Source organism: Monodelphis domestica, chromosome 1, assembly GCF_027887165.1.
Source record: "Monodelphis domestica isolate mMonDom1 chromosome 1, mMonDom1.pri, whole genome shotgun sequence".
Taxonomy (NCBI): Eukaryota; Metazoa; Chordata; class Mammalia; order Didelphimorphia; family Didelphidae; genus Monodelphis; species Monodelphis domestica.
The window spans coordinates 126063998-126083147 of NC_077227.1; the positions used below are offsets into that span (position 1 = coordinate 126063998).

Consider the following 19150-nt stretch of genomic DNA (forward strand, 5'->3'; position numbering starts at 1 on the left):
CTCAGGGTTAAAGAAGGAAGAGAGGAAGAGCAGGGCGGGGCGATTCCCAGAGAATTTATACGTGACCCCTCCCACTGCGTGCGGAGGGAGGAGGGGCGGGGCGAGGAATCCTGACTGGCTCAGCCGCCAACGCCTGCGCGCTGTGTAAAACGAGCAGGGCGTGGCCGACAAGCCATACGTGCGCGCACTCCGCACGCCCTACAGACGTGTGCACGCCCCCTGCGTGCCTGGAGAGGAGAGGCGGGGCGAAGCGTGGATTCCTGACAGGTCCGGGCAGATGGAAGGCAGTGAGGTGAGTGAAGAGATCACCTCCACTTCTCCCGAAAAATTTCCCCCCTCTAAATCTGCCAACCTGACCATGACTCAGCCTTCCCTCTCTTCTCCGTGCCCTTCACCCATGCCCGCGCCCTTGGCTGCCCAGCCGCCGCCTCTTCCCCAGGTGAGCCCGGCGCAGCTGCGTGAGGAAGGCAATGAACTCTTCAAGGGTGGGGACTACTCGGGAGCCCTGTCCTCCTACACCATGGCCCTCAGCCTCGAAGCCACCCCCCAGGAGCAGGCCGTCCTGTACCGGAACCGGGCCGCCTGCCACCTCAAGATGGTGAGTAGTGACTGACCGACCCAGGCCGGAGCCCCTCCACCTCTGGATGATCTGGGTAGGGGTCTCCAGTTAGGGACTTCTCCGGGAGGAGGGGGACCAGACTTTAGTTTAGCCAAGATCTCTACTGTATGCCAGGTGCTGTGTGCTAAGTAAGCGCTCCGGGGGCCACAAAGAAAAACAAAACAGCCCCAGCTCACAAGGAGCTCACTTTCTAGCAGGGGAAGTAATGTGCAAACAACTCTGTACCAACAAGAGACATATAGGTTATACTGGAAAAAAACCTCAAAGGCAAGGCACTAAGGTTAAGGAGAACCAGAAAAGCTTCTTGCAGCATAGACTTGAAAGAAGCTTCTTGACTCCTTTGGACTTAGTTGGGCTAGATGAACTTTAAAGTCCTTTTCAGCTCTAAATTCTTAGATAGGTTGGCAGTTGTTAAGAGAGGGAAATGTCACTTCTAAATCTCCAGGAAATAAAAATGAATTTGTGAATGGAACTAGTACAATCCTTTTTCTTTTATTTGAAAATTTTTACTTAATTAATTTAGAATATTTTTCCATGGTTACAAGATTCATGTTCTTTTCCTCCCCTCCCTCCACTTCCCTCCCATAGCCAACTAGCAACTCCACTGGGTTTTACATGTGTCACTGATCAAGACCAATTTCCATATTATTAATATTTGCATTAGGGTGATCATTTAGAGTCTACATCCCCAATCATATCCCAATCAGCCCATGTGATCAGGCAGTTGTTTTTCTTCTGTGTTTCTACTTCCACAGTTCTTTCTCTGGATGTGGATAGCATTCTTTCTCATAAGTCCCTCAGAATTGTCCTGGATTATTGCATTGCTGCTAGTAGAGAAGCCCATTACATTTGATTGTGCCACAGTGTATCAGTCTCTATGTATAAGGTTCTCCTGGTTCTGCTCCTTGACTTTGCATCAATTCCTGGAGGTCTTTCCAGTTCACACGGAATTCTTCCACTTCATTATTCCTTTCAGCACAATAGTATTCAGTCACCAGCAGATACCACAATTTGTTTAGCCATTCCCCAGTTGAAGGGCATCCCCTCATTTTCCAATTTTTTGCCACCACAAAGAGTGCAGTTATAAATATTTTTGTACAAGTCTTTTTCCTTATTATCTCTTTGGGGTATAAACCCAGCAGTGGTATGGCTGAATCAAAAGGCAGACAGCCTTTTAAAGCCCTTTGGGCATGAACTAGCACAGGCCTTGGAGAGCAGGCAGTTAAGTTCTTTCACTTTAAAGATGAGGAAACTAAGGCCAAGAGAAGTTAAAAAAAAAAATCTGACCCAAGATCCCAGAGCTAATTAGTGAGTGACAGAACTGGAACTAAAACTCCGCTGCCCTTGGCTGCCAATCAGTCCTGTTTTCACTATACTACCAACTTCTGGCTTTGGAGGTCTTGCCCTCAGATTTTGAGTGATTGCTTCAAGAGAACTCCCTGGATGATTATAATAAATAATATTATTTCCCATCTCCAGGTCAATTCCATTCTCCATTTGTACTTTACAGAAACTGAGGCTTAGAAATATATTTCTATCATAGATAGTTGTTTAGTTAAAGAGAAGACAGAAAGTTATCTCTGCCTGCCCCTTCCACTATGTCTTCAACACCTAAACCTTGACTCTTTTTCCTAATAAGAAACTGAGATTAGTAATCTTGTTATTTTCTCTTCTATAGGAAGATTATTCTAAAGCTGAAGCTGATGCATCCAAAGGTAGGGGAAATTGGTCTTCATTATCAAGTTGTGGGAATTTTCTTAGGGAAGAAATTCATAGTGTTTGATGCTGGGACATGGCACTGGTCACAAGGTTTTCTCCTCTCCTAGGACCACACCTGTCTTCTCTCTTTTCCACTTCCTGGGGCATTTCCTTTTCTGCAGCTACCTCACCTTTTCTGATGCTGAAATACCGAGCCTTGCATCAGTCCCCTTCTCCTTCTGGCCCTTGAGATCTTTCCTTGATCCTCTTCTCTGGAGATGGTGGCCTCATGGGTGCTGACACAACTCCTATTTGTGCTCAGCCATTGCAACGGATGGTGGGGATGTGAAAGCACTTTTTCGACGGAGTCAAGCACTAGAAAAACTGGGCCGCCTTGATCAGGCCATCCTTGACCTGCAGAGGTGTGTAAGCCTGGAACCCAAGAACAAAGTCTTCCAGGAGGCCCTACGAACTCTAGGGGGCCACATTCAAGAGAAGGTATGTCAATAAATACGAGATGGAAAAATGACTAGAAATGAAGCATGACAAGGAAAAGATCTGGGGTGGGTCAGAGTGAACCAGAAACTAAATATGAGTCACCAAGGTAGTTCTGAATTTTTAAGTATGAAAAGAAGTTGTATAATATACTTATAGCATCATAGTTATTTGTATACTCATATCCTCTCCTAGGTCACAAACTGCAAGAGTGCAAACACTGCCTCTTATACATATTTGTAGCTTTTGCAATGCAAAGTGCAATGTCTTTCACATAATTGACACTCCATAATTATTCGGTAAATTTTTGATTATTTGAATGACAAAATTATAGAATTTTAGAGTGGGAAGGAACCTGAACATCCATTTAGTCCAGCCACACCTGAAAAGAATACCATCTATTTGTAACAAACAAAAGATGAAATGACATATTTGACAAGCAGGTATCTAGCTTATGCTTGAAGACCTTCAAAGAGGAAGATCTCACCACCTCTTGAGGCAAGCCATTCCACCTTTGGATGGGTCTGATTTTTAGGAAGTTTTTCCTGACAAGAAGTGTAAGTTTGCTTCTTTTTACAACTTTCATCCATTACTACTCATTCTGCTGTCAGACAGAAAAAATCCAATCCCTTTTCCACACAACAGCCTTTTAGAAAGTCAAAGACAGCTGCCATGTTCCCCCTGAATCTTCTCTTTAAGCTAAACATCCCCAATTCTTTCATATGACATAGACTAAAGACCTTTTACCTTCCTTATTGCCTTCATTTGGACTGATACTCTCTAGCTTATCAAAACCTATTTTAAACTGTGGAGCCTAAAGCTGAATAGAATACTCCACATATTATGGTTTGACCAATTCACAATACAGGGAGACTCACTTCCTTATTCTTGGAAACTATACCTCACTTAATGTTATCCAAGTTCACATTAAATATTGAGGCAGCCATATCACACTGCTGACTCCTTTTGAGTTTCTATTACATCAGATCCTATATATGTGTATAGCCAAATACATTTTTAAAATCCTTACTTCCTATACTAGTAACAACTCTTAAGACAGATAGACAAGGGCTAGGCAAATGGGGTCAAGTGACTTGCCCAGGGTCATATAGCTAGAAAATGTCTGAGACCAGATTTGGACCCAGCTCCTTCTGCCTCTAGGCCTGGCTCTCTTATCTGCTTAGCAGCCAGCTAGCTTCTACCTTCCTATATTTTTTATGCCAACTACTATCAAACCATGCCTCCCCATCCTGTATTTGTGATGTTAACTCAATTATAGGAATTTATATTTATCTTCATTAAATTTTATCTTTTAGATCACACCAATGCTTTAGCCTTTTACTAGATCCTTGGATCCTAAATTTGTCATCCATTGTATTAATATCTTGGTCATCTTTGTGTCATATGTAAATTTAATGAGCATGTCATCAATACCTTCAGTTAAGATGTGATAAAAAATATTAACTAGAATAGGGTCATACTCTCCACTGGAAACTTCCTGTCAAGTTGACATGAAAACATTTAAGATAACTTTTTGAGTTCTGGAGAGGGTAGGGATAGAGACTGTACCTGTGATTTCATTGACAAAGAGGACTCTCTACTACTGCAGGTCAGCACCATCTCTGCAACTTACAATCTTAGAAAGTTGCCTAGAGCACTGAGGTTGTGACTTGCTCAGAGTCATACAGACAGTATGTGTCAGAAGCAGTTCTTGAACTTGGACCTTGCTGCTTTTGAAACTAGCTCTTTATCCACTCTGCTATACTGCTTTTCTAGCACTACTGGGTCTGTCTAATTGTATTACCATCTAAGTCACAGTTCTCCATTTTTCCATAAGAATAGTACAAGGATACTTATATGCTTCCTAAAATGTAGGTCAATTATATCCATAGCATTTCTTTGATCTGCCAGTTTAGTAACCCTGTTAAAAGGAAATAAAGCTGGTCCAGTATGACCTGTCCTTAATGAAGCTATACTTGTTGCTTTGTAATCATTACTTTCTGTGCTAGACATTCACTAACCAGCTTGTTAATGATCTGCTCCAAAATTTTTCCAGCATTAGAAATTAAGCTCACTAGCCTATGGTTTGCCAACCTTCTCATTACCTTTATCTTTCCTTCTCTAGTCTATGATATTTCTCCCATTTTCCATGATCTTGACAAATATTACTGACAATGCCTTAGTAATCACATTTTTCACTACCCAAGTGGGTAGCTCACCCAGGTTAGATGACTTGAATTTGTATAGGGCAACTGTATTCTCTTTTACTCTTTCCTGCCTTAATCTTGATTATCAACTGGCTGTTACTTTTTTTTTGTTCTTTCATTTCCAGAACAAAGATCATTTTCCATGGCAGAAGGAAGGCTGTAGGGCTATAGGAGTAGGGAACTATCATAGAAGTGATAAAAAACAAGACAAAAGAAATTATCAAAGTTAAGGGGGTATTTGTTAACAAAATACCTATACTCCTCTCTTTGTAGGTTATAGTACTTGTTTTGACACATAGGTAATAATGATTCGATTCTTATTTAGACTTTGTCACACATAGTTGTGGTTGCCTGAGAACTAAATGATAATCTTCCTAATAATAACACCCTAATTCAGTATTAGTACAAGTTGTGGCTGCTTTAGCAGGATGTGTGACCCCATGAGGAAAATGAACTCCTATAACATCTGAGAGGGTCTGTTAGGCAAATACTTTTTTTGTCTAAAGAACCAGTTTAACTTGGCTGTCATCCCTAGGGATGGAGATGCTTAATTAAGTAGGCAATCTGTATTTGTTGCTTAAAGGCAGAGATTAAGGGATTCTAGATTGGGGGACAGAATAGGGGAAGTATCTGTTGCCTTTGTCCCAAAACTCTGGAACAGTGATTTCTTATGTTCCTTTTTGGTCTTCTCAGGTTCGGTACATGTCCTCAACAGATGCTAAAGTGGATCAGATGTTCCAGATATTACTGGATCCAAAAGAGAAAGGCACTGAAAAAAAACAAAAGGTACTGACCTAGTATAGTCAGTATTGGGGTCAAACATTTCTAGTGCTCTTTTCATACTAGAGTTTGCACTTGGGGGGGGTTGACTTATGGATGTTACTTCTTAAAACATTTGGATTATTGGTAGCCTTAGCTCTAGCAGAAGTTTTACTTACTGGGGTCTGCCTTTCTCTAATATATGGTTCTAGGTAAATTGGTTCACTGCTGTCTTTATGACCTGGTTTATCACACAGAGATTATTATTGGACTCTTGGTTGAGGGTCCTTTCAAAAAGAAGATGGGGGTTCCTTTTATTTTTTTTTTAAACCCTTACCTTCTGTCTTGGAATCAATACTGTGTATTGGTTCCAAGGCAGAAGAGTGGTAAGGGCTAGGCAATGGGGGTTAAGTGACTTGCCCAGGGTCATACAGCTGGGAAGTGTCTGAGGCCAGATTTGAACCCAGGACCTCCCATCTCTAGGCCTGGCTCTCAATCCACTGAACTACCCAGCTGCTAGGGGTCCCTTTTAGAATCTAAAATAGTTAATTAAAATTATTTCTCTCTCTACTTGCTTTCACCCACATTCACCTGATGCTAAAAAATTACAACAGGTAACTAACTGTCAGGTATAGATAGAAATAAGAAATACATAGAGAATAAGAACTATATTGGAAAGGCTAGAGATCTCAGGAAGTAGCTTTGAGAGGCCACCAGGAAGGCATGTTGTTGTTAACACCTTTAGTTCATGACCTCTTGGTTGATCTGTAGAGTTTGGAGTCAATAAAGGCTACAACCTTGGTCTCCCAACTCCTAGTCCAGTACTTTGAACTACACAATATTGCTTCTTACTTGTGGTTAATTTATAGGCTGGTTAAATCCCTTGGCTAAATTTTGAACATTTTTTTCTTTTCTGAAGGCTTCTCAGAATCTTGTTGTACTAGCACGAGAAGATGCTGGGGCTGAGAGGATCTTCCAGAGTAATGGGGTCCAGCTCTTACAACGTCTCTTAGAAACAGGAGAGACAGACCTGATGTTGGCAGCTCTTCGCACATTGGTTGGAATATGCTCTGAGCACCAGTCACGGGTAAGTATGGAGAGTAATCTCTTGAAAACTGAAGGATTACACTAACCACTTCACTTAAACAGCTCTCCTGAATGTTCACATGGCACAGAGAAGGAAGACAGGCTGATGATTCCCTTAGGACAAGTAATTAGGACAAGCTTGAGTTCTCTTTCCTTATCTTTTAACTTCAAGTCCATTCTAGACTAGGAGTTATAAGAACTTATCCAGCTCCCACTTCAACTTCTATAGATCATCCTAGAGGAAACTGATTTAGGGACTCATCCAGACCAAGGTGGACCTCTTGAAACTAGGGAGATCTTTCTTGATCTAAATCCATATCTTTAGGGTTATTTTGGAATCTTGGTGGTTGAGGTAAGAAGTGAGCTAGGTATTCTTTGACTTGACATTCATCTGAATAGTTTTTATCAGGTTATTGAATAGCATTCCCTGGGAAAAGTAAACTGAAACAGATATTTGGGGACCCAGGATGCCTACATGGAGTAGAGAAGCAAGGAATCACTATGGAACTGCCCTGAAATATTTTCTAAAGAAGCTGTAGCTACAGGATACTCTTTTATATCCTTTTGGTAGAATTACACTCAGAATAATTCTCCCACTTTGTTTTTCATATTGACCTGACCTTTTTCAGAGTTTCTTGAACTGTTATAACCTCTCATGGTAAGGACTGTTAATTGGGGTAGTTCTTAGGCTAAAGTGCTTGTTTCTTTTACTATAGACAGTAGCAACCTTAAGTGTGCTGGGCACTCGTCGAATAGTAGCCATGCTTGGGGTCAAGAACCAGTCTGTGTCCCTTGCTACCTGCCACCTACTGCAGGTCATGTTTGATGCTCTCAAGGAAGGAGTAAAGAAGGGTTTCCGAGGGAAAGAAGGTGCTATCATTGTGGGTGAGTCAATCAGTTTTTATTTGGGCTTCCTTCCCACAGCACTTCACTATTATGGATCATATAAAGAACTTGCTTGATGAATGTCCTAACTAAAATACAATGCTTTGGAGTCCTAAGCAAAAAGGGAACCCAAGTATAAAATAAGAGTACTCTGGGGGCAACTAGGTGGTTTGATGGATAGAGAACCAGGCCTAGAGATGGTAGGTCTTGGGTTCAAATGTGGATTCATGAACTTTCTAGCAATGTGACCATGGGAAAATCACTTAACCCTAATTGCTTAGCCTTTACCACTCTTCCGCCTTGGAACCAATACTTGTATCAATTCTAAGACAGAAGGTAAGGGATTTTTTTAAAAAAAGGGATACTCTGGAAGGACAAAGCCCCTTAACAAAGTTGATGTCCAAGCAACAAATGTTCTACCTTATTAGTTCCTTTTTTCTGCCTTCTAACCTCTTCTCTTTAACCCTCTACTAGTTTGTTTGGGTAGCCTCACATACATATTGGCTGGTAGACCACCATGGAACATTTTTTGTCTTTACAGATCCTTCTAGAGAACTAAAGTTATTAATCAGTAACCTTTTGGAGTTGCTCACTGAGGCGGGTGTTTCAGCCCAGGGTCGAGATAATGCCCTAACTCTCCTAATTAAAGTGGTACCCCGAAAGTCACTTCGAGACCCCAACAATAGCCTCACTCTTTGGGTTATTGACCAAGGTAAGAGCTTCAGCTTTAGAAAAGATTCTTCAAGGGTCTGAGTGGTATCTGTCCTTCTATTTAAGTGCTGCTGTGAATATTTTATTTAGTCATTTAAATTACTTTAGTTAGGCAATGATTATTTATCATGTACCAGGTACTGTGCTAAGGGTTGGAAATATAAAGAAAAGCAAAAAACAATACCTGCTGTCAAGGAACTTAATTCCCAAGGGGTGGACAACATTAAAAAAAAAAACTAGATACACAGAAGTTATATATACAGAATTGATGGAAAGTAATCTAGTTGGGGGACCTTGGGAAAGACCTCCTGCAGAAGGTGGAATTTAAGATGAGTCTTGAAGGAAGCAAGAGAAACTAAGAGGCAGAGGTGAGGAAGGAGAGCATTCCAGGCATAGGGAACAGCCAGTGCCAAGGCAGAGATGGGGCATGGAGTATTATATTCAAGGAGGATAACATTGTCCAACTGTAGACTACGTGGAGGGAAGTAAATTGTAAAAAGACTAGGAAGGTAGGAGACAACTGGCTTTTGAGGAACTTTGTGTTAAAAAAATACTTTTACTGGCTTTTCACTGTTTCTGGCTTTGCCAGAATTTCTCAGCCTCCAATTCCTACCAATCTGTATGTCCCCCAGACCTATGCCTTGTTCCTTCTGAAAGGATGTCTCTGCCTCTCCAGCTTCTTACATAGAAGTCTGTTCCCCTTGACCCTCATTGGGTTAGCAATTGTGGCTAAATAAAAATGTCTTTTCAGGTTTAAAAAAGATTTTAGAAGTTGGAGGTTCAGTTCAGGAACCTCCAGAGGACATTGCTGTGACAGAGAATAGCCGAATGAGTGCCTCCGTTCTCCTTAATAAGCTCTTTGATGATCTGAAGTGTGATGCAGAGAGGGAAAATTTCCACCGACTCTGTGAAAGTTACATCAAGTAAGAGAATCTCCACAAACTGTGATTTCCAAAGCCATGCAAAACAAACAAACAAACAAAAAAACAAACCCCAAATCAAAAACCTAGGCCCCAGAGGTTTTCCCTGAAAACCTGGGAAAGAGTTTTCAGCAAGGAGAGCAGCTTTGGAAAATGTTAGCAGGGTCAGTTCCCTATAATAATGAAATATCTTCTCTGACACTTCAAGAATTAATGTTTATCTTTTATGTCTCGGCTTTATGTGTAGAAATGAATAGTCTTACTGACTTAGATTCTTAGATGACTAAGCCACAGCAATTAGTGCCAAAATGATATGGTCATTTCCCATCTCCATTTTCTCTTACTGTTCAAGTGTCCTATTCTCTAGGCATCCTCATAATGAAAGAGTAAGAAGATTAACCAGGAAGGGAGCCACAGTACAGACATGACCATTGAATCTGTTTTTCCTAGGAGCTGGTTTGAGGGGCGAGGGCTAGCTGGGAAACTACGAGCTATTCAAACAGTCTCCTGCCTCCTGCAGGGCCCTTGCGAAGCTGGCAACAGGGCCCTAGAACTGAGTGGTGTCATGGAGAGTGTGATTGCCCTTTGTGCTTCTGAAAATGAGGCAGAGCAGCTGGTAGCCGTGGAGGCATTGATCTATGCAGCTGGAAAAGCCAAACGTGCCTCATTTATTACTGCCAATGGTGTTTCCCTCCTTAAGGATCTCTATAAGCGCAGTGAAAAGGACAGCATCCGCATTCGGGCCCTGGTGGTAAGGCTGGACCCTGGGCCTAGGATGGGAGGGACAATCTTGATGAATCCCATTTTCAATTTCATCAAATATGTATTAACCACATATCAGTCACTGGGGATACAATGAAGTGTGGGATGTGGTTTTTGCCTTTAAGGGAATGACATTGTAGCTTGGGAAACATAACCATAAAGAAGAGAGCATTACAAAGTAATATGTGCCAAGTGCTAAATTAGGTCAAATGTCATTTAAAGCATCTCCCAACTGCCTCATTTTTACATATAAAGATACAGTTTCAGAAATGTGAAGTGACCAGTTTTTCTGATTCCAACTCCATTTCTATTTCCCCATGCTGCCTTTGTGGCAGAGCTGAAGTGCTATAGCAGTAAAAAGGAAGAAGGTAATGAGGTTAGGGTTAGTCAGGAAGGTTTCATAGTGATACTTGAACTGGGTTTTAGAAAAATCAAGTCTTCACTAGGAGCAGGTTTTGTGAGGAAAGTTATTCTCTCCAATACTTGTGTCTAGGTATTTTTACTACAGACAGGCAGCATTGGTTTTGAGCAGGAGTTTTTAAAGGTTTGATAATGTGCTTCTGTGCAGCCTGATGCAGCTTATGGACCCTTCTCAGAATAATATTTTAAGTGCATAAAATAAAGTAGATAAATACAAAGGAAACCAATTATATCAAAAATAAAGATGTAATTTTTCCCCATCCAAGTTCATGAACCCCTGAAATCTCTCCACAGCCATATATCTCAAGTTACTAATCATTAGTGTAACTTCATGTAGATTATTTCACTTCATAATGAGCTTCAGTTTCATTTGTAAAATGGAGAAAATAACACCTGCCTTGCTTCTCTGAATTATTGTGAGGATCAAGTGAGATTATGTACATCAAAATGCTTTGTAACTGGAAATATCTATAAATGTAAAGAAGTTTTATAGAACAAAACTAATCCTATTTCCTAAGGGCATTTGGTTGGGGTTGGGGGTTCTTATTTAGGGTTTATTTGGAGTTTCTATCTTCACAAATTTCTCAGAGCCAAAAGCTGGCAGTTTGTGGGAAAGAGGTTGGTGGGTTTCTTGAGAACTGAGGTTGAATGCCATTTAGTCTTTGGGTCTACAATGACTGACAAGATGTTCATCTCCATTAGATACTAGCTCAGCCACCATAGAGTATATTGCAGACACCTGTGAATGAATAGCCTACCCACTCATGCCCAAAATAAATGACACAAAGTGCTAATGATTTCTTGTGATAGCTGAAGACTTCGTTTTGTAAAGTCTCCTGGGCTCTTTATAGCCATGGATATGTAGCAGGAATTAATTTAATTCTAGAGGAACATCCTAATAAGTACCTCAAAAGATTCATATGGCTGGATTACAATAAGGGAAAAGCAGTCCCTTACTACATTTCACAGTGCCCATCAAGACTTGTATTTTCCTTTTTCTTCCAGGGGCTCTGTAAACTAGGATCAGCTGGAGGGACTGATTTTAGCATGAAGCAGTTTGCAGAAGGCTCCACCCTCAAACTGGCCAAGCAGTGTCGAAAGTGAGTTTGATGTGATTCTGGATTAAGTAATGTGTCATTGCCCACCCAATCCAGTTTAACAAAATAGATTTCATGGGAAGAAACACTAGGGATATGGAGTTGGGAGCCTTCTCTAAATATTCTTTGCTGAAGAGCATGACTTGAATGTAGAAGGGACAATCTTCTTTCAAAAAAAATTTTTTTAACTCTAACCTTTTATTCCATTACTTTCTGTTCCATGTATTTAGATTCTCTACTTCAAGTCACTCCCCAACTAGAGTTTCCTTTTATCTTACTGTCTTTTATCTTCCACAGCCCTCAGTTCACTGATGGTGTTTTCCCCATTCTACCTCCAGGTGGCTGTGTAATGATGGAATTGATTCAAGTACCCGGCGCTGGGCAGTAGAGGGTCTTGCCTACTTGACTTTTGATGCAGATGTAAAAGAAGAATTTGTGGAAGATGAGGCAGCTCTGAAGGCTATGTTTCAGCTCAGTAAGGTAACCTTGGGTTTCCAGCCTGGCAGCTTTGAGGAGCTTCCATACTAGAATTTGTTCATTCTCTTCCTGGAGTTGGAGGTAGTTAACTTGCTGCCCCTCTACCCCCATCTTTCCCTTGGATGGACTGAAACTAATGAAAGGATTGCTGTTTTTAGTATCTACCAAGTAGCAGCTATTCTCCCTAGGTTCATGGTAACTCTATCCTATTTATTAAAAAAGGTGCACTTTTGATTTCCATTATATCAATATGACTCAAGAAATGTCAGAAGTTGAACTACTATTGATGAGGATGATAATCTACTATATACTTTTATAAAACCTAAAGCCATTTTTGGCCTTTGGAAACAATAAATTAATGCTGTATCTGGACACAAAGCTACTAGAAAAGTGGTCCAATTTTTCCTAGTTATTATTTTAGATTATATATGTAGGAAAGAGATGAACCACTCATATTACTAAGGGTAGAACATTATATCTGAGCTTTTTGTGACTTTTCTAGTGTTGTCTGAGAAATGTCTTCTCAGAAACAGTATGACCATCTCTAGGGATTTTCTCCAAAGGCAGGGCCAATTGAATCCCTTACCTATTCTTTGCAGTTGGAGGACAGATCAGTACTCTTTGCTGTGGCCTCAACATTGGTGAATTGTACCAATAGTTATGATCACGAGGAGCCTGACCCCCAGATGCTGGAGCTGGCCAAGTATGCCAAACAACATGTACCTGAGCAGCACCCTAAGGTGAGCAGCAGTGAGAGGCACAGATGGGCATCTATTTAAAATCACAGGAGAACTGGGATAGAAAGAGCATGGCTTCATGGAATCCAGACAGTATTAGACCCAAGAAATAGATTATTAGAGTTGAAAAAGACCTGGAAATAATATCTGGTCCAAAGTTATCATCTTGCAGATAGGGTAGCCTCAAAAAGTTAAGTCTTCCTAAACAAATGAGTGTTTGCTATTTTTAAAGATTCAGTCAGATGGATTTCTCTATTTCAATAATTCAGTGTTGAGCAATTTGTTCTCACCAGGTTCTTTCTTTTTTTAAGTGTCTTCAGTTCCGATGACTGCATGTGTTTTCTGTTAGTTAAGGTCTTCTATCAAACTATAATTTTTCCCTAGGATAAACCAGGTTTTGTTCGATCACGAGTGAAGAAGTTGCTTTCAGCTGGAGTGGTATCAGCTCTCACATGCATGGTGAAGAATGAGAACCCAGTGCTCACCAATTCCTGCCGAGAACTGCTCTCCAGGTGGACCCTAGGGGGGTATCTGTGGCAAGGGTCAGACGACCCAATCAGAGCTCAGAGATGATTAGGCTTTAGCTAGCAACTGCATAGAATTGTTTAGGCTTCACTTTGGGGGCTGTTTGATCAGATGAGTTCTTCACAAGGGAAAGTCTTACTTGGGGCAAACCCTATAGAAACTGGTCATTTGGCTTTATTTGCCTCACACTGAAGCAAGTACCTGGGCTGAAAAAGAACTGTGTTCTCTGTACTCCAAGCCATAATTAATTAGGCTTCTACCCACAGGGTCTTCCTAGCATTGGTAGAGGAAGCAGAAGACCGTGGGAGTGTTGTTGCTCAGGGAGGAGGCAAGGTAAGCTACCATTAGTGGTTACTTTCTCCGCTTAAACTAAGATCATTAACTATAAAAGTAACATTATATGCTGGAAGAAAAGGCTTAAAGAGCCAGAATTTTAGCAGTGAAATGGATCTTTCTTCTACATAATCATGTCTTATCCTCAAAGTTTACAAATAAGAAAACTGAGGCCATATATATATATATTTTTTTTTTTTTGCTCAAGACCTAATAACTCTTACAACATTTTGCAATGTTATTTTTTCATGTTCTGAAATTCATTATTCTGCATTAAATTATGTAGCATACTTTGAAAATCACAATATACTTACTCCTTGTTCTGGGATTTTTGCTTTGGCCTTAGGTCCAAAACAAGAAAATCTTGACTGAAGAGCATAAATTTCAGTCCATATCCAACAGTGAGCTTTCATTCATTTGTATGTATACATATATAGATCATATATAATTTATTAATTTTATTCTGAACATCAACATCAAATAAAATCAGCATTTCCATATATATTGTAGAACAGGAGAGGATACAGGAAGGTAGTGAACCTCTAATATATTTTTGCTAGATTAGGATCTTTAAAAAAATCTGTCAGTGATGATAAAAGTGAACAAATTAATGCAAATCCACCCCCACAGTTGGGAAGACTATTTTAAGTTTATCCTTTTGCTGAAAATGAGTCATTTTTGTCCTCTAGCTTACTACTGCATGTAATAAGTATATTATTACATAAAATTTACTTCTTCTGTAGAGGAAAGTGCCATAATGGTCTTGGAGTTAAAATTAGGTTCATGTCCCAGCTCTATCTCTTAGTGTGTCATTGGGCAAATGACTTTATCAGTTTTCTCACAAAATGGAGACATTATCATGTGTTGTTTCAAAGATAAAATGAGATAAACACTTTAACATAAGCCCTTGTTATTTTGTAGCATATTTACATTAATGCTTCCATAAGAATATAACTGATATTTTTCCTAATTTTTTGGATTTTAATTCCTGATTTAATGATGAAACTCTTTGTTTTTTTGTTTTGTTTTGTTTTTGGCCATTTTGCTTCCCAGGCTTTACTGCCACTTGCACTGGAAGGCACAGATATTGGGCAGACTAAAGCAGCGCAGGCCCTTGCTAAGATCACCATCACCTCTAACCCTGAAATGACGTTTCCTGGAGAACGGGTATGCTTTTTCCTCTCTGCTCTACTTTCTTCTCTTTATTGATATTGTTCCTTAAAATGGGACCAAAAAAATAACCAAAATATTGTATGATTGTCCAACTGTAAAGAACAAAACTATTATCAGCAAAACAAGAATCTAAGAAAACCCCAAGGGACTCATGCTAAAAAAAAAAATGCTATCCGCAGCCAAAGAAGGAACTATTGGATCAGATTGCAGATCAAAGCATGCCAACCTTCACTTTATTTAATTCATAAGTTTTTTATTGTATGTGTGATATGTGTCTTCTGTCGTGGCATGGGAAATTATGGAACTATGTATTACAGGGAAGCAATGTATAACCTATATCAAACTAGTTACCATCTCTGGGTGGGTGGGGAAAGAGAAAATCTGGATCACAAAATGTCAGAAAACAATTGTCAAAAATTGTTTCTACATAAAAAAAATGTTATTAAAAAGAAAGAAGGAAGGAAAAATGGGACCCAAATGGTGGCTTTGAACCATTGTAGAGAAGCACAAAGTTGGAATGAGTGTAATTCATATAAATAGTGTGATCTTACTCTGTTGCCTCTCAGGAGGGATGTTCTCTGCATTTGAGAGGTAAGGGAAAAGATGGGTAGAAACAGTCCTGATGTGCCAGTGTTTGTGTTTCAGGTCTATGAAGTTGTCCGCCCCCTTGTCTCCCTACTGCATCTTAACTGCTCAGGGCTTCAGAACTTTGAAGCACTAATGGCATTAACTAATCTTGCAGGGATCAGTGAGAGGCTGAGGTAAGATGCAAATCCCTTTGTTCCTAGAACTCATAGCCAATAAGTGGGTTCTCTCTTTCAAGCAGGGGCTATTGTCTTATCCTTATTTTCTAGTCTAATTAAATCCTGTTTAATGAGCCAGAGCCAACAGGAATTTGTACAGCTACTCTTTGGATTTTAGTGGATGATAGTGAGCCTCGGGATAAAAATAAGAGTTATGGACATTTTCACTATCACCAAGAAAAATCTCTGGCATAGGAATATTGAGTGGAGTAGACCAAGAAACGGGTTTCTGTGGTGGGACCCTTAGATTACTGGCCTCTGCTCCTACAGGCAGAAGATCCTGAAGGAGAAGGCAGTGCCAATGATTGAGGGCTACATGTTTGAGGACCATGAAATGATCCGCAGAGCAGCCACCGAGTGCATGTGTAACATGGCCATGAGCAAAGAGGTAAGAGGCTGAGAAGGGGAGGTAATGACATCAATTCCATGGTTAGAGGGTAGTAGGAAGAAAAGGGTCCAAGTGCATTCTGATAGTAAAAGCTAAGGTTTATATAGCTTAAGATATGAAGGACTTTTTAACATGTCTCATCTCACTGGTAGTGAAAATATACCTTTGAGATAGGCACTGTAGGCAGTAAAGTGTTATTTTACAGATAAGGAAACTAAAATGAAGTGACTTGCCTAACATCCTAGATTGTAGCTATTGGGCAGGATTTGAATTCTCTCATCTCTGACTCCTCTTGCGTACTCTTTCCATTCTATCATATATGTAAAATGCATATAAAAGCCAACTTTTTTTTTAAACCTTTATATTCTGTCTTAGATTTGATACTTGGTAATGATTCTAAGACAAAAGAGTGGTAAGAGCTAGGTAACTGGGGTTAAGTGACTTGCCCAGGGTCATACATCTAGTAAGTGTCTGAGGTCAGATTTGAACCTCCCAACTCCAGACTTGGTGCTCTATCCAGTGTGCTACCTAGCTGCTCCCAGTGCCAACTATTTTTTAAGAAGGCAAGCTCTCTTCACTACATTAAGCTATTCTCTAAAGAACAATTTCTTATTCTTGACTGACTTTTCCATTTTAGGTGCAAGATTTGTTTCTAGCTGAAGGTAATGACCGACTGAAGTTACTTGTGCTGTACAGTGGAGAAGAAGATGAGCTACTCCGCCGGGCAGCATCAGGTGGACTTGCCATGCTGACCTCATTACTGCCCCAGCTTTGTATTCGAATCACCCAAGTGGTGAGTGTCACCCCAGTTTGTGTTAATAACACTCCTCACCCTCTCAGTTCTTTCATTCTTCGCTAACTGGGGTGAGGCTGCAATCTTTTATATGTCCTATTGTCATGTGGGTATAACTAAAACAAGGTGTGTGCCATCCATCCCCAGAATAGCTATGAGTCCACTCTACCATAAAAGTGAGGAGAGTTATTCTCTCTGAGCCGGAGCCTGTGACCTGGTCTTTTTCCTTTTCGCTAGACAACACATTGGCTAGAGATCCTACAAGCACTGCTTTTGAGTCCCAATCTGGAGCTGCAGCACCGTGGTGCTGTGGTGGTACTGAACATGGTGGAGGCTTCAAAGGAAATTGCAGTGAAACTAATGGAGAGTGAAGTGTTGGAGATCCTCTCTGTGCTTGCCAAGGGTGAGGCTGGACCAGTCACTAGAGCAGCAACTGCCTGTCTTGCAAAGGCAGTGGAATATGAACTGATCAAACCCAACAAGGAGAGGGAGTAAAGAATTTGGACTCACCTTCTTTGCTGGGTCTAGGGCTTCATGCTCTTTCAGGCCTTGAGACTTAACTTTCTGCATCATGCTTAATTTACACAGTGCCTGCTGCTATGCACAAGGCACAGAAACATATAAGCAGCTGTGCCTGGCTGGAAAGGCAGCTATCTAAGAGAGAAATTGGGAAAAGGGAGAAGGGGGGCCTACTTTCCTCCCCTGTCACAAGGCAGCTTTTTGACTACTGCTACACGTAATATTCCTCACCCAGGGGCCAATCATGTGTGGGCAACTGGGGAGGGAGGGCAAGTGGACCACCACTAGTCCTGTGGACTCTCCAGCCCCCCAAAAGAGATTCCGAGATAACTATTCTGTGAGCATCACTTGCTTCCAACACTATAATAAAATGTGTGAAATTCTCCTCTTTGTATTTGATTTATGGAAAAGGAAGGTGTCCTATAACTTGTAGCTGCACTGGAGGGATTCTTGAGTTTTTCCCCACAAGTAAAAGAATTTTTACATAAGAATGTTAACAGATAGAGAGTATATAAAATTGGAATAGCTGTCCTTCCCCTCTTGTCTGTTTTTTACATGTTCATTCCATGAGTTAATTATCAGGGAATAGGCAAGACAGGAAAGACCAACAACCCAGCTAGCCTGACTTACTTTCCAGAGTTCACACTTTCTACCCAAGCTCCTATGGCTCTTTTTTTTAAAATTCAGGTATTTTATTTTCCCAGTTACATGTAATAACAATTTCCAGCATATGGTTTCCAAAATTATAAGATCCAAATTGTCTCCCACCTTTCCTCCCTTCCCATTCTTGGAGATAATACATGTATAACCCAGATCAAATTGCTTATCATGCAAACGTATTTCCATATTGGTCATTGTAGTAAGAGAACATGCATATAAAACCAAAACCCCAAAATAAAACCATAAACAAACTAATGTGGAAGGTAGTATGCTTTAATCTGCATCTGACTCCAACAGTTCTTTTTTTTTGGAGGTGGATAGTATTCTTTTTTGTAGGTCTTTTAGACTTGTCCCAGATCACTGCATCGCTGAGAGTAGTTAAGTCTTTCCCAGCTGATCGTCCCACAATATTGCTGTAAAGTGTCCACTGTTCTCCCGGTTCTGCTTATTTCACTTTGCATCTGATGTTCATGTAAATATTTCCAGCTCTTTCTGAAACCATCCTGCTATCATTTCTTATAGCACAATAGTATTCCATCACCAACATTTGCCACAGTTTGTTCAGCCATTCCCCAGCTGATGGACATCCCCTCAATTTTCAGTTCTTTGTCACCACAAAGAGGTGCCATAATTATTTTTGTACAAGTAGGTCCTTTCTCTCTATCTCTCTTTTTTTTTTCTATGATCTCTTTGGAATACAGACCCAGTAATGGTATTATAGGATCAAAGGTATGCAGTTTTATAGCACTTTGGGCATAGTTCTAAATTGCCCTCCAGAATGGTTGAATCAATTCACAACTCCACCAGCAGTGCATTAGTGTCCCAATTTTGTGTGGCTCTTTTCATGTTATGGAAGTGGCATGACCTAACAACTATCACTTCTAACACATCTATCCCAACATATGAAAAAAATCCCCTCGCCTTTTAATTCTACCAGGAAGCATTAATAGTTTGATTGTTCTGTTCACATTTGTTTTAAATCTCCTTTTCTATAAATATCTTGAAGGTAGAAACTTATATTTTGTATTTCCCCCATAATTTTGGCACACAGAATATGACTAATCAATTATAAACATCAACAAA

The 19150-nt window shown here is 40.4% G+C and overlaps 1 protein-coding gene across 8 annotated transcripts; it reads left to right on the forward strand.

Annotated features, from left to right (window-relative positions):
- Positions 1–97: 97 nt before the first annotated feature.
- UNC45A (unc-45 myosin chaperone A) lies at positions 98–17791 on the forward strand. 8 transcript variants are annotated; one of them, XM_007479306.2, is made up of 20 exons: positions 98–292; positions 422–598; positions 2298–2334; positions 2640–2815; positions 5713–5805; positions 6698–6865; positions 7581–7749; positions 8291–8461; positions 9212–9383; positions 9831–10131; positions 11568–11662; positions 11998–12139; positions 12736–12876; positions 13258–13385; positions 13665–13731; positions 14785–14898; positions 15550–15665; positions 15978–16095; positions 16733–16888; positions 17126–17791. In XM_007479306.2, exons 1-20 carry the CDS (start codon positions 278–280, stop codon positions 17381–17383), a joined length of 2814 nt encoding a protein of 937 aa, XP_007479368.1. In that variant the 5' UTR covers positions 98–277; the 3' UTR covers positions 17384–17791. The 8 variants fall into 8 exon arrangements, with proteins under 8 accessions (XP_007479368.1, XP_007479369.1, XP_007479372.1 ...); XM_007479307.2 differs by having other exon boundaries at positions 140–292; positions 440–598; XM_007479305.2 differs by having other exon boundaries at positions 163–292; positions 368–598.
- The last annotated feature ends 1359 nt before the right edge of the window (positions 17792–19150 follow it).

What these genes read in the sequence shown, in the direction of transcription:
- UNC45A (XM_007479304.2), top strand. Translation starts at nt 278, where the DNA reads ATGGAAGGCAGTGAGGTGAGTGAAGAGATCACCTCCACTTCTCCCGAA. An exon ending in CTCTGTGAAAGTTACATCAA is followed by an intron (nt 9,384 to 9,830) that starts GTAAGAGAATCT and finishes TGTTTTTCCTAG; the next exon opens with GAGCTGGTTTGAGGGGCGAG. An exon ending in GGGATCAGTGAGAGGCTGAG is followed by an intron (nt 15,666 to 15,977) that starts GTAAGATGCAAA and finishes CTGCTCCTACAG; the next exon opens with GCAGAAGATCCTGAAGGAGA.